General features: G+C 44.0%; 1 protein-coding gene across 1 annotated transcript in view; it reads left to right on the forward strand.

Moving 5' to 3' along the window:
- ENPP2 (ectonucleotide pyrophosphatase/phosphodiesterase 2) overlaps positions 1-21,749 on the forward strand; it is an 88,332-nt gene that overhangs the window by 19,624 nt on the left and 46,959 nt on the right. The window contains exons 4-11 of the mRNA XM_048508597.1: positions 1,861-1,986; positions 6,348-6,408; positions 9,362-9,459; positions 12,793-12,872; positions 14,008-14,127; positions 16,147-16,202; positions 18,170-18,235; positions 19,211-19,283. Of these exons, the coding sequence (XP_048364554.1) occupies positions 1,861-1,986; positions 6,348-6,408; positions 9,362-9,459; positions 12,793-12,872; positions 14,008-14,127; positions 16,147-16,202; positions 18,170-18,235; positions 19,211-19,283 (680 nt within the window). The remainder of the gene's footprint in view (positions 1-1,860; positions 1,987-6,347; positions 6,409-9,361; positions 9,460-12,792; positions 12,873-14,007; positions 14,128-16,146; positions 16,203-18,169; positions 18,236-19,210; positions 19,284-21,749) is intronic.

Consider the following 21,749-nt stretch of genomic DNA (forward strand, 5'->3'; position numbering starts at 1 on the left):
AGAAACAACTACTTCTCCTCTAATTGACTGCCTGTCAAATACTTAATACTTTCAAATACTTCATTTTGTTTCTAGAAATCAAAAGAAGGATACTTTTTTTCTTTAAACAAGCGAATTTAACCATATTTCTCTAAAACATGTTTTAAAACAGCCCAATAGAGAATTATCCCCGTTATTTTCTACCTTTTGCTAACCACAGCCATTACAGGGAAACAACAACAAGGACTTTGCTTATTGATTTTTGGACCTACCTGAATTTCCTAACAGAAACGCGAGACTCCACTAGTAACCCCTCTCGGGCTTTCACACACAAATAATTAGTAACCCACTCTCGGGAACTGGTGAGAACCTGCTGGATCCCACCTCTGGATAGCTGATACCTTAAACTGAGCCTGGTAACTGATAGTCAGCTAGTGAAGTACCTGCAGGATGGGAGTAATATGCATGCTCCATCTAGTTCCTGCACCACCTGGTGTTTCCACATTGATTTTGAGGGGAGACCAATGTACAATACATTGCAGTAGTCTAGTCTCGATGTAACTGTGGCGTGGACCTAGGTGGCCAGATCAGCCCTATCAAGGGCTTAAAATTTTTCTATAACAGGGGTCTGCAACCTGTGGCTCGCCAGATGTTCATGGACTACAAATCCCATCAGCCCCTGCCAGCATGGCCAATGGGATTTGTAGTCCACGAACATCTGGAGAACTGCAGGTTACAGACCCCTGTTCTATAAGGATCTCTAAGAGTTCTGACCATTCTAACCTAGCTACAATTCTCAACATTCATTCTTTAGCATGAATGGTCAAACTGGTGTAGAAACCAACACAGACTGTTAACATATCTATGCCTTACACTACAGGGTAAACAACCATACCTTGATTGGGCTGGTCCAAGTTTGACCTTGTCAGGCCTGGAAGCTAAGTAGGGTCAGCCCTGGTAGGGGATTGGATGGGAGACCACCAGTGAAGTCAAGGGTAGCTACACACAGAGAAGAGGCAATGACAAACCACCTCTGTTGATCTCTTGCCTTGGAAACTCTACGAGGTCTCCATAAGTCAGCTGCGACTTGACGGCACTTTATACACATACAAACAACCTTGAACTCCTCAGAGTTGTGTCCCTCTATGGCGCTTTCCAAATGGACCTGATATCCTGGGATAAACCTGGGATCATACATACTGGGTTGTTTGTATCTTGGTTTCTCCCTTTGCACAGCAGCCCGTTACTGTGTTAAGACTGGGATGGAGAACTCCCGTTAATTATGCACAAACCCCCAGTTTATTTTCATTTTTTACCCAACCGTTTCCACGCATGCGCGAACAGTCCCGTTTCCCCAACGTCCTGATTGACTGTAGCTGTGGGGCAGGGGGAGCAGGTGGTGAGGTGGGAAAAATAAACCGGTCTGTCTCTTGCAGAGTTCACAAGGGAGCGGGAGCGGCACGGGGTTTTTCGAAAGAACCACCAATTTAGCGATTTTTGAAAACCCCGCGAGAAGGGAAATCTCGCGGGGCAGGCCCGATTTAGGGCCAGAAACCATGCGGAAGTCATGCACAGACCGAGAATCTGGAGATCAAGGAGGATCAAGATTGGTGGCCATAGATTGACGTTTTATTATCAACTCCTTTCCTAATTATCCCCAGCATAGAGTTTGCCTTTTTCACAGCTGCCATGCATTGAGTTGACATTCCCATGGAACTATCAACTAAGAGATATTTCCCCTCCCTATCCCAGGATATATGGTCTGTGTGGAAAACCCCTATATGTGCCAGAAGAAGCTAAGTAACTGTGGGTGCAACTGTTTCTTTTTTCCCAAGGTAGTGGAACATATCTGACATGTTTTTGCTTTTGTACTCATGCTAGCTGGAGGCTGGGAATGTACAAAAGAGCGCTGCGGCGAGACAAGGAATGAGGATTACGCTTGCCAGTGCTCTGAAGACTGCCTGGCCAGGGGAGACTGCTGCACCAACTTCCAAGTGGTTTGCAAAGGTATCTATTTATGTTTCTTTTCTGCCCTGCAAAATAAATAAGTACTACAATGACAGTTTTGGAAAGGGAAAGTGGGGGCGTTTCCCCACTCTCCACGATCCCCCCTATGCCGCGTGCTGCTCTCAGCGCGCGGCATCCCTGGTGCACCCCGGACGTCTCCACGACCCCGCGCTCTTCACGAGGTCATCAAAAGGCGCTGTTTACAAGCGCGCCAGGGATTTCGCGCGCTGAGGGGGCGCAACAGCGGCAGCATCGCCCTCTCGTGGGGAGAGTAGCGCGGGGCTTAAGGTAAGTGGGGAAAGGCCCTGGGTCATCTAATCCACCCTCTTTTATTGTAATAAAAATGATGAGAAGGGTTGAATATTTCTCCCCAGACGTTCAGTGTGCAGCTATAATCTGTATTAAAAGGGAGGAGTGCACCCGGGGGGGGGGGGGCTACATATCTACCCCCAAGCTATTTTTACCCTTATTGAGGAAAAAGTTAAAGAAAGAGATATGTAGCCCCAAATGTTTCCCCTTTAAACTGCAGTTTTTGTGACTGTAACGCTTAGTTTTCCAGATTTTTTCGTTTTTTATATAATCATGGAACTATCCCCCAAGGCAAAGCTGATATATGGTTGTTCCATCTTATCTAAACCTTCAAGGGAGGAATTCGCACAACCTCCCTAGACAGCTTGTCTGATGGTTAAATTACTGTTTAGTGCTTTATAAGTTGAAAGGGTTAAGCTTTTATTTTAGTTTTTTTTAAAAAAAGAATAACGTGAATGCATTTTCAATTTATTTCCTGTCTTGGAAGCCTGATCAGAGGGTTATTCAGGCATTACATTGGAAATATGCCACTGTACGGAAACTCCCTTATGCCAGGCATATTTTTTTCCACTTGGTGGCTTCAGAGATATCCCTTTAAAGTGAAAAATCCCAAATCTGCCTCCCAATGAATAGCCAGTAGCAGAGGTCTTGGTGACCTGGCCTAGAGCCCAGAATGGCTGTGAATTCTGCTCCAAAAGGATCCATTTCGAGCATCTTCCTTCCAGTTATCCTTCCAGTCATTCTACTGTTATCCTGACTTTGCTTGAACTAATTGCTGATAACTTCTTGCATATATCAAACTAACCTTGATTCGGGGATTCTCCTCACTCCTTGCCCCATCCTACTGAGAGCATCTTTGCTTTAAAATTCTTCAGATTTATTCTACTGTTTGTTCCATTGTAAAGTGGGCTCTGGATTTTATTTTCCATAATTTACAAACTTGGATTTACAGGGATAATTTGGAAAACAGATCTCCCAATGTAGGGTTGGGACAGAGTATCACAGGACCTTTCTCTTCAGAAGTTTGATTTGTTTTCCCCTTTCTTTTATACATTCCAAAGAGATAGCTATGTTAGTCTGTGGCAGAGGAAAGTCTCATAGGAACAAGCTCTAGATAGTAAAGATAGTTTCACACTAAAAATGACCATCTTTATAGGGACACAAACTTCCATTGTTTTTCTTCTTTAATGGTCTGGGGCTGACCCATTTCCATCACCCCCTTTTCCTCTTCTATGCTTTTCTAGCTCCCAAGATGTAATTGAAGGATGGGACCGATTCCTTATTTTTATACATATGTGCCCAGGGATGTATCCAGTGGTGGGATTCAGCCAGTTCGCACCACTTCGGACCACTTCGGCAGAACCGGTTGTTAAAACGGGTGCTTGTAAACAACCAGTTGTTAAATTATTTGAATCCCACCATTGGAACCGGTTGTTAAATTATTTGAATCCCACCACTGGATGTATCTATAGAAAAGTGGCTCCTGGGACAAGCTCTCAAACTGTGCCCCCCAACCTCTTGCGTTCTGCAAGCTATGCCCCTATTGATGCACCTCACTTCGGACTTCAGCAGGATATAATGCCATACAGTCCAGCTGGAGATTGGCAGTCCTGGGGCAACTGTTTAAGATTGCTCTGTGAGTTCCCCGGGACCTTGAAGATCCACATCCGAGGAAGCGGCACTATGATGAACATACGCTGTATAATACAGAGCCCTTGTTAGTGACTCATTTTTAACAGGGAGTTAAACCGATGAGAAAGCTCGAAAGAAGGGCTTGAGAGGTCAACAATGGTGATTCTGCCCACTGAGTCACTCCCACGTGAGCTGAGCCAAGGGCTTTCTGACCCGTCCCCTCCCCAGTGTGAACATCAGTCAAAAGTTTGACAGGACCCTACCCTGTTATGCCTCTTGGCTCCCACTTCCCTTGTCTTGGTTGGCTCGTAAGCTGCTGATGGGCACATAAGAGAAGTGCTGTGCCAAGGCCTGTAGTGCTGGTCATGTTGCTTGGTGGATTTTGTCCAATTTCCTCTGTTCACTACTCCTTCTAGTGCTGTGTAGGCCTTCATTTAGGAGGGTTTCCTGAATCTGGGAATGTGCTAGTAAAGCTGCGATTTTGCTAGTAAAGGGAATGTGGAGGAGATCCACTTGCGCATCCTTGAGAGCCAGCCCATGTGTTATCACTTTCTTTGCCTTTGAGGTTTTTAAGAAGACTGAGTGGCCCCTTCCACACATGCAGAATAACGCCCTTTCAATCCACTTTCAGTGTACTTTGCAGCTGTGAAGAATAGCAAAATCCACTTGCAAACAATGGTAAAAGTGGATTGAAAGTGCATTATTCTGCATGTGTGGAAGGGGCCAGTGAGTGTCTGAGATGTACAGTTTATGTCCAAGGCCCCTTCTGCACATGCAGAATAATGCACTTTCAATGCACTTTGCAGCTGGATTTTACTGTGCAAAATAGCAAAATCCACTTGCAAACAATTGTGAAAGTGGATTGAAAGTGCATTATTTTGCATGTGCAGAAGGGGCCAATATGTAATTCAGCTGCAAGAGCAAGCTGGACTACATGGCTCAGTTCTACAGTTCTGGGGAGTTCTCATGAAATCAAGAGTACCCAGTTTACAGGTAGACAAGCACTTGTTCAGGTATAAAGCCTTTATTGGCATTATAAATTACGGTGAAACATTTATCAATAAAAAGCAAATAGAATGCACCAAATATATATACATACAAGTAGTTCCCATGAGTTTTTATTGTAATTCCAGCTCTTATCAATAAAAAGTCCAAAAATAGAGCGTTTCCCCACTTACCATGAGCCCCCTATGCCGCACGCTACTCTCAGCATGCATCATTTCTGGCGTGCGCCCGGGCTTCCCCACGACCCCGTGCTCTGCTCAGGGTCATCAAAAGGCGCCGTTTTGAAGAGCGCCAGGAATGACGCTCACTGAGGGTATGGCTATGGGGAGGTTGGGCGGCTGGGCGCTTGCCGCCACCTGTAGTGGGAGCTATAGGACCCCGTGCTACTTGGCTATAGTAGCGAGCAGCAGAAGGTAAGTGGGAAAACGCCCATAGTCACCAAAAGCTACAATCCATAAGTGCTTACTATTTTAGATTCAGATAAAAGGTGACACTTGCTAATGAGATTGCAACATCTTTCTATAAGTCCTGCACACTTGCTTGGGTTTGATTATCAAGGGTCCTGGGTTGGTTAGAGTCTGAAAAGCACTTGTTGCTGGTGACTGGGCTAGAACGTTTGGGGATGATTTATCTGATGGAAAACTGTGTCTGTGAAAAGGTTAAGTTCCCCGATTCGAGCACCATGCCGTCAACTGAAATTGCCCCCTTCCATGTATGTTTTAAGAGAAAATTAGAGATACTGATTTAGTGACTTTTTAAACTTATCCAAGATCACTTAACCTTTATAGATTGTTGAGTATTGCGGCTGCAATTGTATGCACTCGTGCATGTATGTATAAAGTGCTGTCAAGCTAACTTATTGCAACCCAGTAAGGTTTTCAAGGCAAGAGACTAACCAGGCCAATCCTGCTTAGCTTCTTAGATCTGATGAAATCAAACTGGCCTAGGCCAATGCAGCCTTTCTTGGAAGTAATTCTCAGTGATCACCATGGGAGTTGCAAGTAAACTTGCATAGCTTTGGATTGCATGTCATTGGTTTCAGAGGCATAGGGGAAAATGGTCCCCGGGGAAACACCTGCTCCGGCTGCTCCTGTGCCCCCCCCCATGCCCCATTTATCTTAGCTGGTGAGAGCCTGCTGTGGGCGACACCTCAGCCTGGCCCCACCTGGCTGCTCTTTCAGCCGGCAGAGACTCTACCAGCTGAAGGAGCAGCTTGGCGGGCCCAGGCCCAAGGGGAAAGGTGTGGGGCACTCCTCCACTCGGCCTCTACCCTACGTTGGACCTCAAGCTGAGGCCGTGCGCCTGGGGATATGTGACCTCACATGTCCCTGTGAGTGCTCCGCCTCTGATTGGTCTGGCTATAGCTGTAATCCTTGACTGCATAGTACACAGCATTTTGTATCTTCTTGCTTTAGGAGGAACTCACTGGGTTCAAGATGATTGTGAGGAAATACGGTCTCCCGAATGCCCAGCAGGGTAAGTGCCACTAACTGGATTCCTGGCAAATAAAGCTCTCGAATTGATTGATAACATTTCTGAGTTGCTTTAGTTAGCATCAGACAGCCACTCAAAACAATACACAACAAACCGTACATTTTATTACAAAAAGCATATGAGCCATAATGGGAAGGCATGCAGGCTCTGTGTTAATATTATATTTAGGTTGGGTAGGTGGAAGACAGGGCCAGTAGGTGGGATCTGGTGCACATTTATTTGATAGTTCAGTGACAAGTTCAGCACTCCAAATTTTTTTGGCTCATAGCTCCTGAATGCCTCTGAAATTGCTCATGTATAGGCTCACTATTTGCCCATCTGTGGCAGGCAACCTTTTGCCTACACTGAATCAACTGAGCAGCAAGATTATGATCTCGATTTATTCCCCACCCTTTACAATACTCAGGGTAGGCTACAATAAAAAGCATGATAAAATCTCATTCAGTAACCACTATAAAAGCAATTGTAGAACCAGAGAACAAGTTCTGAAACTCCCACCCCAATCTTCCCCAAAGGTGGACGGAGTGTACAGGCACCTCGAGGCCACCCCACCTCCCACCCCATCCCAGTAAGGAGAATCAGCCCAATGCCCAGGTGAAGAGATTGGTCTTCAGCAGGTGCTGAAACTCCAGAAGAGTTGGTTGACTAGTGGACCTGTAGTTGGAGGGCATTGCACAGTGGAGGGGCCACTGTTGAGAAGGCCCTCTGGGCTGCCCCCACCTCCCTCGTCTCTGAAGGAGGCAGGACAGCCAGGCAAGTCCCCCCCCTCTGACCTCAGTGTCTGGGCAGGAATACAAGGGTAGATGTGCTCTCTCAAGTACCCAGCATGGGGGAGCAGGCAGTGATGTCATATGCTCTGTGATGTCAGGAACTTTTTCTAATCTCTGTGGACTTTACCATAGAGATGGAGGGGGGTGTTCCTAAAGCATCATGAAGCTCTGATGCCACTTAGAGATGATCACTTGGAAGTGATACCATGGCATCTATAACTCTCCTTCCTCCCTAAGTTTTGCCACCCAAAAGCTCCTGGGATTTTAGGTGCAGATGCAGCAACCCTACTCATGGAAAATGTATGTGATTTAGCAGATGGATGTAGAATATAAACAATGAGAAGAAATAAATGCAACTGGATCTTGCAGCACCTTACTAAGGAGCTATCTGATTACATGATGAGATGGACTCCCCTCAACTTCCTAATTTACTGAGGCAGGACAACCACTCTCTGACCAGCCTTGTCAGATTTCTCAACTTTTTACAGGGACCGAGTTGCTTACGATAGTAATGTGTGGTGATATTAAAATTTACTCAGCCCTGCCACTGTCCCAGCAGGTGAAAAGAGCTCATCATTTTTCTTTCGGCAAATCCATTATTAAGGCACACAAAATAATACTGAGGCAGAATTCAAACTTAAACAGAATCCAAGATTTATTTAACAGCGAGGAGAGTGGAATAAGAGATAATTAACTTGGAGAGAAGGTAAAAAAGGCAGGAGGAATACACACATACACAAAAGAACGTTGGCAATGGATCAGTTTTTGGTTTCAGGCACAGGCTTATTAAGGTTCAGTTAGCTTAGATGTTATTTATATTTCTTAGATGGTACAATTACTTCAGATGTTTCAGTTAGATAGATAGATATTTATTATTACGGCCTTTTGGCCAGCCAAGAGATGTTTCAGTTGTTTCCGGCTAATGGATTGTACACTCAGAGTCTAACACCAACAGCATCTTGAGGGTAGTTATAGACTGCAGAGGCGTAGCTGGGCCATACTGTGCCTGGTGTGCACTCTGTGTTTTCCACCCCCCTCTGCAGAAGTGTCGCCTCTGCTCCTCACTCCCTCACTTAGCTATCTTTTATTGAAACAGGTGAGCAGGCTGGAGTGGGCTGCCAGGTCTCCCTCTCCAGGTGCTAGGAAAATGGCCTGGTGGGAACTACACTTCCCAGGAGACCTTGCGAGCCCCAAGGTCTCCTGGGAAGTGTAGGTCCCACCAGGCTGTTTTCATCCTGAAGGGAACAGGCTGCTTCTCCAGCCTGCACTGTTTCAATAAGGTAAGTGTGTGTGGGGGGGGCACTGTGGGTGGGACGGGGGGTGCCCCAGGGCGGGCTGGGTGCAATTTTCCACACGCTCCCCAGGCGTGTGCCTGGTGCAACACGCACCCCCTTCCAGCCCTGTCCCCTGGTAGCTCCGCCACTGATAGACTGGGAGTGTGGTAGATGTTAGCTCTGGACCATTTCCCAAACCTCAAGCTGCTGTTCGTACCTTTGCTATCTGCACATATCTTGGTAGCCTGTATGCTTCTCCCAATGAGACAAAAAGCAGTTTTGGCAGGATCCTCTCACAAATTTTCTACTATCTCGCCTAGTTTTATTCATACCTGTCTGAGATAATTCCATGGCCGCCTTATGATTATTTAGGGCTCACTAGGAAAACTAGGGTTCATATTTATCATTTGAAATCATATTTATAAACACATAGGATAGGGTCATTAAACAGTGATAGATTGTTCTAGGATAAACATGTGAGGTATGGCAGGCTGAGAGTAACTTTTCTCACATAAAAAGTCCGCACACTTACATATAGAAAAGAAAAAAGAAAGTCACAACCTCGTATACATCATATGACTTCCGCCTATCTCATCTTTGATTACAAGTTAACTCCAAATTCAATACATATAATTCACAGCCTCAAATTCACCCAGTGAAATGAGCATTGGAAGAAAGTGGGGACTTCAGTGTGGCACTCTAACCACTTCACCTTACTTCCTGGATGTCCTTATGAGCCCTGTTAACTTTTCTCATGGGACCTTCCCAGGTGAGGTTGCCCAAGGACTCTCCAAAAGTTGTAGCTGGCTTTATTCCTCTGCTGGCTCTCTGTTTCTGCCATGTGGTCTTCAGTCTATAGTTCACATGTATATATATATTTTTATGCTTCAGTTTCCATCGCCCTCCTTTGATCATCTTCTCTGTCGATGGCTTCCGAGCATCCTATATGAAGAAAGGTGACAAAGTGATGCGCAACATTGAAAAACTAAGTGAGTGTAATACATCGCTTGCTTTCTGACATTGCTTTTACTGTATGCGGCTTCCTGCAAAGAATGTGTGGATATTGTAGTTTGGTGAGGGTGCTAAAGATGATCTATTAATTACCAGAGAATCCTGGGCAGAGGAAATGAATGTTAATTCAATTAAATTATGCAGGCTAAAACAGAAGTGCTGCTGGGGGGCAGGTCTGACCCAGGATTTATGGTGTCACACTTTTTGGATGGGATTGCAGTCTGGGGATGCTTTTAAATAAGCTTGGTGGCAGACGTGGCCAGGAATGCCATTTACCAGCTTAGACTGGTCAGGCAGCTGCAGCCTTTTTTGGGCAGGAAAAATCCAATTCTTGTAGTACATACTCTGATTCAGAGGCGTAGGGAGGGAAATGGTGTAGGGAGGGAAATGGACAACAGCTGCTCTGGGCACCCCGTCCCATGCCCCCTGCACCTCACTTAGTTAGTAGTGGTGGTCCTGGACAACCTGGTGGGGCGGGCATGCCCTGGGGCGACACCGGCAGGCTGCTCCTTCAGCCGCTGGAGTCTCTGCAGGGTGCCTCTTAGCCTGGCTGAAGGAGCAGCCTGGTGGGGTGGGGCCGGGCTGAGGGGGGAATGAGGAGGGGTGTGGGGGTGATTTTCTGCCCCCCACGTGACCGGACGGCAGCCACCCAGGGCATTTGTCCCCAGGTGGCCCCATTGAAGCTCCGCCTCTGCCTGGTTACATCCAAATTAGATTACTGTGATGCAGAGGCGTAGCTGGGACACACTGTGCCCGGTGCACATTCTAATTTTCCACCACCCCCCACGGTGCCCCTGCTTCCCCCCTCCCACACTTACCTTAGTTCCTTTCTTTTTCCAGAACTTTTTCAGGCTGCAAAAGGCCTGTTCTCAGTAAAAACGGCCTGATGGGAACTATACTTCCCAGGAGACTTTGTGAGCCCCAAGGTCTCCTGGGAACTGTAGTTCCTCAGGCCGTTTTTACTGCAAACAGGCCTTTTGCAGCCTGAAAAAGTTCTGAAAAAGGTAAGTGTGGGAAGGGGGGGAAGGGGGAGGGCCTGAGGGTGATTTTCCGCACCCCCAGGCATGCGCCCGATGCACGGCGCACTTCCCCGCCCCTTGTAGCTCCGCGACTGCTGTGATGTACTTTCTATAGGGCTGCCCTTGAAAACTATCGGAAACTTCTATCGGTGTAGAATGCTGCAACCAGAATGTTGACTGGAGTGGGTCATAGGGACCAGATCACTCCAATCTTATTCCATTTGTACTGATGTCCAGTTTGTTTCCAGGCACCGTTCAAGATGTCAGTGCTGACATTTAAAACTGTACATGGTTTGTGACCAACATACCTGAAGGACCACCTGCCCCTTATGGATGGACATAACAAGGGGGGGCGGAGGGGGGCTTGAGCAGGGTCCACATATTGCTTGGATCCACACATCTACTGTGCTGATATATTATGGCATCCTAGGTTCTTGGGAAGAACGTGATGGGAATGAAGGCCAATGCTGGCTGAAGATCTGGAGGCTGCGATTTCATACAATAATAAATTACTGGTAGTAATATCCATATTCAGTGGTGGGATCCAAACATTTTAGTAACAGGTTCCCATGGTGGTGGGATTCAAGCTGTGGCGTAGCGCCAATGGAGCTGGGCGGGACACGACGGGGGCAAGACCGGGCATTCTGGGGGCGGGGCATTCTTGGGCGGGGCTGTGGCAAGGCCACAGCCGCTGCGCCAGTCCTTGGGCGGGAAACGAATACACGCAGGCGCAGGCAAACTAAGGCAAAAATCACGTGGCAAAATCACCAGTTAGTAACCCCCTCTCGGCACACACAAATAATTAGTAACCTACTCTCGGGAACCTGTGAGAACCTGCTGGATCCCACCTCTGTCCATATTCCTTTCCAGACATTATGTTTCTGGTGCTGTGACTATGCATATGGAATAAACTCGCTATCTGCCATCTTCCCAATAGGAGTGATTTCCATCTCTTCTGAAAACAAGTGGATTTTCTACCTCCGAACATCCATACCAGACCGCAGTTTAATCTGCAGACTGATATTTGTATTCTGAAGCAGGAATATATGCACTGCCCGTTTAAAAAAAATATTGAGAAGACTGTAGGTAGTCCATTTGTTCCATACACATGGTCAAACATAATATCTAGACAGGGCTAGTGTATGGCAGAGAAGAGGACTCCCCCAAGAAGTGTTTAGTCTCCCAACCAAATGCTGCTCCTTATGCTATCCAGTACCATGTTTTCTTCTTAGCTTTGAATGGAATCCATCTGGATAGAGCAAAACAGATATAATATCAGTGGCCTCCATTTATTTTGTTGAAGAATCTATGGCATTTTTGTTTGCTGAATAACAGATCCAAATTGGTAAAAATCATGCTTTTTATTGGAGTAGCTTCCCGGTGTTATAAAATATATCTGTCTAGTAAAACAACACTTAAATGTCTCGTGTGTGGCTCAATATGTGTTATTTTCTGAATAGTTAAAACTAGTAGTAAATTAATGTGGTGTTTTTGACTTATTCAGAAAGCCAATAAAGGTTTCCCCAGCGGGACAGATGCACAATTAAAGCTGTATTTAAATCGCTAGTTTTATTAATGTTCAAATATAGTCTTGCAGATTCAAAAAGGACAATATATTTAGAAGAAGAACCTAGTTCTATGCAATGGGTTATTATATATAGTTCATGTAGTAAACATACATAGTTTTCAGCTGTTGGATTTTTCCTAAAATGAGCTTGATATTGGAGTACTGAGAGTGCTTAAATGATATTTACCTGTGGCACCTTTTTACTTTAGTTAAACCCATTCTGCTTTATAGTATACCTCTTATTATACAGAGGTGGGATCCAGCAGGTTCTCAGCAGTTCCCGAGAGTGGGTTACTAATTATTTGTGTGTGCCAAGAGGGGGTTACTAATTGGGTCCGCTTTTCCATCTCTACGCCCTCGCCTCCCCGAGAGGCACTGGGTTAATCCCTTTCAGGTACTGCAATTCATTGATTCTCAGCCTTTCGTACCTTTTATCTCTACAGTCTCTATCAAAGAACCTGTGTGTTTCACCATTGCTGTGTTCAGATTTGTGAGCTGGGGCATTTTCTATAATGTGATGATGATTTAGAAATGACCTGGTGCAAAAAAATTGTTGGGGTTGTGGTGGGGTGGCTGCCCATGGGGGGGGGCATCCAACTCAGGTTTTGCCCAGGGCTCAGGTTTGCCTAGGTACGCCTCTGCCCCCTTTGCTGAGAGGGGGCTGGCGAGGGAACCTGTTACTAAAATTTTTGGATCCCACCACTGCTCTTATATATTGTTTTCAGGATCCTGTGGAACCCATGCTCCCTATATGAGACCCGTCTATCCTACAAAGACTTTCCCGAACTTGTACACTCTGGCAACGGTGAGTCACTTCCATTTGCTTTATGGATACATGGAACCGTTCTTATCATTCTGAAAATCATTAAATGGGAAGGAGAGAAGAAGGAAAGGCTCTGAATAAAAACTGTTCTGAGGAGGGGCAGTGGCTGAGTGGTAGAGAATCTGCTTGGCTTATGCAAGGTCGCAGGTTCAGTACCCAGCATCTGCACTTAAAAGGATCAGGTAATAGAGTGGTACAATTGTGTATGAATTCCACTCTGGTATTCATTGATGTAAATTGGTACCACTCAGCTTTTACAGAGCTAGAAAATGTTTTCCAGTTCATGGTTTTAATCACATAGCTGCATTTGGACTTTGTTCAAGCACTAGTAGATTTGGAGATCACAGCATTTTTTCCTTGTGCTCTGTGATATTATTTCTGAGTTACATCATGCAGGACATCTTAGCTGGACTGTTGTGAACACATCCCTATTTTGTGAAGAACGCGTACCTGGCTCATTATGTGTATGAGTATTAGGTGCCTGTTACCAATTCCAGTTGACCAGCATATGTGTCGCTATAAAAATATTTGATCTTCACACGGAACTATGAATAACCATGTAACGGAAGTATTCTAATGCGTGAAGCAGTTCTCACCTTTCAGGTGAGAGACAGAACATTTATTTGATGTTCTTTTAGTAGGCAGTTGTGTTATTTGGATAGATAGGAATGATGTACCAAAAAGATAGATACATCCATTAATGTTTAAACCGCTATGTATACATCTATACATGTTTAAACTGTTATTCATGACAACACAAGATTGTCTATAAATTGTCATAAAGATGAAAGAATTTAACAGTATCAGAAAGGGAAAGAGATCTAATTTTTTTTTTGGATTTTACCTCATGAAGTATTTTATGAGATGATTTTCATATCTGAGGGGAAATATATTCCTTGCTTTACAGTTAGCTGCAGCCCTTATTTTCTTCTCTTTAAACCTGTTAATTTTTGTATTGAAGGCATGTTGCTTAGTTAATAATCTACTTAATTACATAAGTTTCAACACTTTTTAAAGTCTCTTTTGATTACAGCACTTATGCTCTTAAAAATTCAATGAAATGTTCAGGACACAGTGTATAAGGGTTTCACTAATTTTAATTTTCTTCTCTGCAAAGGGCCTTTACCCTGAATCTCATGGAATCATTGGCAATTCCATGTATGACCCTGTATTTGATGCAACCTTTAGTCTCCGGGGCCGAGAGAAATTCAACCACAGATGGTGGGGAGGACAACCAGTAAGTTTCAAGTATTATAAAACAGCCAAAAATAATTCTATGTCTACATACAAAATCACTATTTGCTCTTCAGAATCTCCTGTTGTTGCTTTACATGTCATAGGGCTAAAGTTAGCTGTGACTAGGACTCTAATCCTAAGAGCATGTTCCTGAGAGTAAATCTTAATGAATTAAATGGGACTTAAATCTGAGGAGACCAGTTTAGGATCGCTCCCTAAGACTGTAGCCCTGAGTTAGGGAGGAAGAGTAATTGAATTCAGTAATCTAGTCAAAGAATAAACTATCCTGTCAGAGTGGGTATTGGCGATCCATTTGGCTGCACAGATTAAAATAATAATGTTTCAGCAGCAGCAGCTGCTGCCATACTGTTGGTTTTATTCTCAAGGACACAAGTATTCTCAAGGTCACAAGGTCACAGTATGGCAGGAGCAGCAGTGGCGAAGTGGCTAAGAGCAGTGGCTAAGAGCAGGTGCACTCTGATCTGGAGAGGAACCGGGTTTGATTCCCAGCTCTGCCGCTTGAGTTGTGGAGGCTTATCTGAGGAATTCAGATTAGCCTGTACACTCCCACACATGCCAGCTGGGTGACCTTGGGCTAGTCACAGCTTTTCGGAGCTCTCTCAGCCACACCCACCTCACAGGGTATTTGTTGTGAGGGGGGAAGGGCAAGGAGATTGTAAACCCCTTTGAGTCTCCTACAGGAGAGAAAGGGGGGATATAAATCCAAACTCCTCCTCCTCCTCCTCCTCCTCCTCCTCCTCTTCTCCTCCTCCTCCTCCTCCTCCTTCTTCTACTTCTTCTTCTTCTTCTTCTTCTTCTTCTTCTTCTTCTTCTTCTTCTTCTTCTTCCTCTTCCTCTTCCTCTTCCTCTTCCTCCTCCTCCTCCTCTTCCTCCTCCTCCTCCTCTTCCTCCTCCTCCTCCTCCTCCTCCCCAGGTATATTTTTTAAAATTAACTCCCTGCTCTGTTGTACTTGGTGCAGCCTCCTGCATTGGCCATTTTGTGCTTGACGCCACCACCTACAGCAGCCATTCACTGCGTCCACTCAGAATTCCAAAGGTCCCCTCAGATTCAGAAAAGTTGGGTCCCATGCCATAGAATATCACATAGCTGGGGAATCGTACAAAGCACAGAGCACTTGAAAGTTCTGGCCATTCTTATGAAGAAGAAGAGTTTGGATTCATATCCCACCTTTCTCTCCTGTAAGGGGACTCAAGGTGTCCTACAGCCTCCTTTTCCTTCCTCTCACCACAACAGACACCTTGTGAGGTAGGTGGGGCTGAGAGAGTTCCAAAGACCTGCGACTAGCCCATGCTCACCCCACAGGAATGTGGGAGTGTGGAAACATATCTGGTTTATATATTTAACTTCACGTAGAATATATTAAACTGTGAAGAATCTATACACTGCTCACCTGTATGTCGCTGTTTTTTGAAACTCGATAAATGCACACTTTATGCACAACGATGGGGGCTCCTGAACGGAAACACATGCATACAAATGTTTGTTACATAATACTTGGCGGCAATGTGAAGCTAGCTTTAAAGTCTTCATGTGGTGGCCCTGACCTGTGGTGAGCTGACCTTGTGTGCAGCCAGGAAAGCTACACTTGTCATTGTGTGCTAAATGCAAAATTGCACAAGCCAGCATTGCTGTGGGCAGGGAGCCAGCAGACTTTTCCTGTGATCTTTGCTCAGCTGGATGCTTGGTTATGTGAACAGTGTAATTAATTTCAGTGGGATTTTACATGTATGGGATTGCAACGCAAAGGTTTAGAGGAAGAGCCCCGTCAATATTTTAGTGTTGTCACTGTAACACTGATGTGATGTTCTACTGATGAAAAGAACAATTTGGACCTAGTTTTTCAACTGATGTGCAATATGAGTGCTCCAATCTTAAGTGGCAGAAATGGAATGCGACTTTGGTGTGGGGAGGTGTTTTGACATTTTGTTCTAATAATTGCTCTCTCTTGTGACCAAAAGTCCTGAGCCTTTTGTAATCTGCTTATATTTTCCTCATTAGTTGTGGATTACTGCGGCCAAGCAAGGGGTGAAAGCTGGTACATTCTTTTGGTCTACGTAAGTAACCTTCGTTTTCTGAACAGCGTGTGAGAGTGGGTATTGTGCAGCTGCAGTATTAAACACCGACTGACTTTAGAAGTTATAGCAAGGTGGAATTAGACTGTGATCTAGTTTGTACACGGTTTATAGCTGTATTTGTGTGTCTGCTTACTTATTTATTTAATTTATTTATTATTAAATTTATAATAAAGGAGTTATTATTAAATTTATAATAAAGGAGCAGCAGTGGCGTAGGAGGTTAAGAGCTTGTAATGTGGAGAACTGGCTTGATTCCCAGCTCTACCGCCTGAGCTAGGGAATTCAGATTAGCCTGTACACTCCCACACACTCTACCAACCAGCATCTTAGTCACAGCTTTTCAGAGTTTTTCAGCTCCTGCACCCACTCACAGGGTAAGCTGTTGTGAGGGGAAGGGCAAGGAGATTGTAAGCCCCTTTGAGTCTCCTGTGGGAGGAGGAAAGGGGGGAGGTAAATCCAAACTCCTCCTCCTCCTCCTCCTCCTCCTCCTCCTCTTTCTTCTTCTTCTTCTTTCTTCTCTTCTTCTTCTCTTCTTCTTCTTCTTCTTCTCTATATACCACCCCTCCCCCGATACTCTTTTACAGATCTCTCTCCTTCAAGTGCACGGAACTTGGTTGACAACTTTGTGGTTGACCAAGCTCCAACATTCCAGGTCATTTGAATTCAGGAGTCTCAGCAAATTGGAGTGTTAATGTAATTGCTGAATATTGAACTGGGTATTAGCAGAGGGTTAGAAAGAATCCTGGGCTGATTCCGAATGGGCCAAAAACAGCAGTGTGAAAACGGTGTGAAAATGGTGTAAAAGAGTTTAAAACAGTGTAAAAGGGTTTATACTGTTTTCACGCCCATACTGTTTTTGGCCCATGCGGAATCAGCCCTGGTTTGTCAGTGGGGATGTGAGACTTCAATTTGCCAGGGTCCTTGTGACAGTAAATGGCAGCTTGATCAACCTGGCAAGTTTCAAGCAAGTGCTGCATGTAAAAGACGGGATGGAGGAGCAGGAAGGGGACCATGTGAGCTTGGAAGCAAACTGTGTTCCTGCCAGACTGTGGCTTGTCAGAATGGCTAGAAATAAAATACAGTGAAACTGTTGTGGTTGAGTTCCCATGATGTGAACAAGCTATAAAACGGGTGCCCTGGGCTCCATCAGTTAAATAGCTTTCAAGTCAGGTAGCATAAAGTTTTTTTCTGGGCTTTTCTACATTCTCATTTTTCTCACTTGTAAATTCCTGTGCCTGTTCTGTGCATGTTTTGCACCCTCTAGTGGTCCAACTGATAGCACACTAGTTTATGTCCATTGTTTCTCCCTACAGATTTAAACTGCAGGTTTTTATGCCAGACATAAACTGGTATAATTTTGAATTGACCACTACAGGGAGCAAAGCATCACTTGCGGAACAGAAATCTGTCTCCCTTTCATAATTTGTCTCTTTAAAATGTGTTGCTTTTATTGGCTCAAAAATGACAACTGGTATCTATTCAGTACTTTTCTAGAAGGCTTCTATCTCCATTGCCTTATCTGACGAAGGGAGGTTTGTCTTTTGAAAGCTTATACCCCCAAAATTATGTTGGTCTCTAAGGTGCTAATGAACTTGAATCTAGTTCTATCTTATCTCATTAATATTTAAAATAGCTGTATGAAATAAGGTGTTTTTGTTCCCTGTAATGCTAGGTCTTTGAACAAACCCATATACTTCTCCTTATCTTGAGTTGGATGGGGGCTGAGTTGCTCCATTTTTATCACTGGAAGTAAATCCCTCATGAACATAGGATAAATCTGCACTGTTGTTGCAATCTATTGAGTGAGCAGTAGAAACTTATTAATAGCTATGAGATCTAACTATTGTAGTTTACAGTGCAATCCTAAACAGAGTTATAACCTTCTAAACCCATTAAACATAATGGTCTATCTGTTGCTCAATTCTGTTTTCTTTGTTCCGATCTAGTATGATTCCCCATGAGCGCAGAATATTAACTATACTGCAATGGCTTACCCTTCAAGACAATGAAAGGTAATTTTTTTTTTCTTTTCCTACTATAGCTTTGCAAAAGGAAATTGAATGCTAGTGTTGCCTGTTAATTGATTTTTATTTATTTATTTTATTTATTTATTTTATTTATTTATTTCTTCTATTTCTATACCGCCCGATCCCCAGAGGGCTCCGGGCGGTGAACAACATAAATCAAACATCAAGCAGGAGCAGGTCATGTACAATTATACAATATAAATACTTAAGCTCCATCTCATTAATTATCAATAAAAACATCCTAAAATTCATATAAAACAGCGGATCTCAGTTAGCTCTGATCAACCATATTTCTGTCCTAATAAGTTCGTGACGTGAATGCCCTTTGCTTATTGGTTAGCATTTAATTGCATGAATTAATGTTGGCAGGTGTCTTCTCCCCCCACCCCCCAATCCTATTTAGACTCATGTTTTAGGCCAATGTCAAGATTTCTAATGATGTATACATGGTATTGTAACTTTCCAGTGGGCAGAAACACTGGAAATTGCTGTCTATCCCTCCCCTTCTCATCCCCTCTTATGAAACTTTTTCTCCATCAGCGTATTTTCACCCTGCATACTTCTCTGCATGCTTGCTAATATTTCACTAAGTTATGGAACAACCAATTGTTTAATCACTAAAGTTGCCATCTCTGGGTTCCCAGCTCTAGGAAATTGCTGGAGATTTGGGGATTATTGTTCCCAGGGTTTGGAAAGGGGAGAGATTTCAATGGGGTATTATGCTGTAGAGTTCACCTTCCAAAGCAGTTACGTTCTCCAGGAGAACTGATCTCTATCACTTTCAGATCAGTTGTAATCCCAGGAGATCTCCAGCCACTACCTGGAGGTTGGCAACTCTATTCATCAGACTGTAGACCCTTTACAACTCAATAGAAATCTCTCCCCTTACTGTAATGAAAGCTATGGTTGACTTAGGTGGACTTGCTTCAAATCACTGTTGTCTAAAAAAATTTCTTTCAGGCCTTATGCATATGCTTTCTACTCTGAACAACCAGATATCGCTGGCCACAGATATGGTCCTTTTAACTCAGAGGTTAGTATAGTTCTTCTTACATACGTATAATGTTTATCCTTGTTTTAGTTGATTAACCATGAGAATATAACCTTCTGTAATGTTAGTTCCTGAATCTATGGATTGTCTGTTCTCCTAATTTGTGAGTGTTCAGTGAAAAAACCGTATATATTATGAAAGAGCAGGAAAAATGTTTCCACTGAAGGAACTGTTGGGAGTCTCTTGAATATATTGAAAAATCACATTCCAGAGAACGGTTGTGCGTGTTCATTGGATTTTTCATGGCCTCCTGCTTTATGCTTTACAATAACTACAGTAGTCTTATTAATGATGTTTCTCTCATTCACCTCTTTCTCTTTTAAATAAATTGATTTGTGCCACTGGTGTGGGAATGTAGTACATAGTGGTACTATTTTATTGACTGTAAGTGGTCTAAAAGGGACTGAAGAGGGGGAAGGAAGTCAGAAAGGGTCTCTCCACCTGTTGCGCCTTATGATATTATGCCTTTTTTCACAGAAAGATCCAAGTGTGGTTGTTCGGGGTGCTGGAGAAAATACAGTAACGTGTGTCCACTGTAGAAAATAGCCCTGAGTGGTTATGAGCATACAAGAATTGTTTTTAAGTGCAACCTTCATGCAAACCACTATTCTTTGCAGTATTAAACATGGACCATTGATAAAATAGCATTTTTAGTGCATTGGATGACTATCAGCAAGACTTGCCATTTTCCATAATAGTGCCTAGGCTTGGTCAATACCCTAGAAATTAGTTAAAATTCGGATTTGGATTTATTTGGGCATAAAATTATCTGTATGCCCAAATAAGACAAATAACATATTCGGATATACCTGAATATTCGGGTATACCCGAAAAAATCGGGTCTGTCTGGTTTTTTTATTTTTTGGTATTGTTTCGCGTATTGGCCTTCAGGGGGTGAATTTTTAAAGCTAGTGGCATCAAAATTTCAGGATCTCATTCGGAGACTGTCCTGATGATACCACATGAGTTTGGTAAAGTTTGGTTTAGAGGGTTCAGTATTATGGACCCCCAAAAGGGTGCCCCCATCCTCCATTGTTTTCAATGGGAGCTAACAGGAGATGGGGCTACCCCTTTGAGGATCCATAACTTTTGCCTCCCTGAACCAAACTTGACCAAACTTGGGAGGTATCATCAATTTCTGAGTGTGAATCAGGCTGCACATTTTTGAAGATAGAGGCACCAGACTTTCAAGGTGGATCCAGGAAGCCCTCCTGATAATAGCATCCAGGCTTGGTGAACTTTGCTTCTGGGGGTTCAATTTTATGGGCCCTCAAAAGGTTTATTTTGTTTCCTTGGTCCTGTACATGAAGCCTGCTGGCTGAATTCTTTCAGAACTCTCTCAACCCACCCAACCTCCCCTCAGAAGCAAAGTTCACCAAGCCTGGATGCTGTTACCAAAAGGGCCTCCTTGATCCACCTTGAAAGTCTGGTGCCTCTATCTTCAAAAATGTGCAGCCAGTGCTTGCACACTCTGAAATTCCCCATTGGCTACAATGGAGCCACTGCACAGCACAGAATCTGCCAGGCTCTACAGCAAGTTCTATGGTGGGAAAAATTAATTAACTTTTGCTACCATAGTCTTCAATTGGGCTCGTTGTTATGCCCAGCTGGCTCTCTGCTGGAGATTTGGGGGGAGGGGCTCTTGGGGGTTGTTCTGGGTAGGGGTGCCTAATTCCCTGCAGGGCTGCTAGTGTGAATCTCCTGAAAGGAACCAGCCAACATTGCTAAAGTTTGCTTGGGAGGGCCAAATACTGATGGCATCAGGTTCACCTTCAACTGGGTGCCCACAGCATTTGCCCCTCCCAAGCAAACTTTAACAAATGTGGTTGGTTCCTTTCAGGAGACTCACACCAGCAGCCCTGCAGGAAATAAGTGTCCCTACCCAGAGCAAGACCCCCACCAGTGTGCTCCCCATTGAAATATCTACCACAGAGCCAGCTATTTGAGGTTATGTCAGAAATTTGTATCTCTGTGCATGATTTTTTATGTTTTGCAATAGGCTATCGAAGATGTGCATAGCTTGCAAACTGTTAACAAGTGACCTGGCTTTTGAATTATCTTTTCTAAGTCATGTAATTACACTTGTGAGGTCAAAAAAATGAGGTCATAAAAAAACACTCTTTAATAGAGAGGTTTAAACTAATTTTAAGATTTAATATTAAAGCTTTTAAGACTGAAATTGGACAGATTTAAATTGTGTGTCCTTTACCACAACTGTGTGTAAATGGTTTCTGGGAAGCTCCTGTGTTGTCGGAAGATCATTTGAGTGTGACTGTGCAGCTTTTCCCCATAGAATCATACCCTAAGAATTAAAGGTTATCCCAGCCATGCTGGAGGCACTCACAGATATATGAATAGGGTTGCCAATCTCCAGGTGGGGCCTGGAGATCTCCCAAGCTACAGCTGACCTTCGAACTACAGAGATCTGTGCCCCCAGAGAAGATGGCT

The sequence above is a fragment of the Sphaerodactylus townsendi genome, linkage group LG09 (assembly GCF_021028975.2).
Source record: "Sphaerodactylus townsendi isolate TG3544 linkage group LG09, MPM_Stown_v2.3, whole genome shotgun sequence".
Taxonomy (NCBI): domain Eukaryota; kingdom Metazoa; phylum Chordata; class Lepidosauria; order Squamata; family Sphaerodactylidae; genus Sphaerodactylus; species Sphaerodactylus townsendi.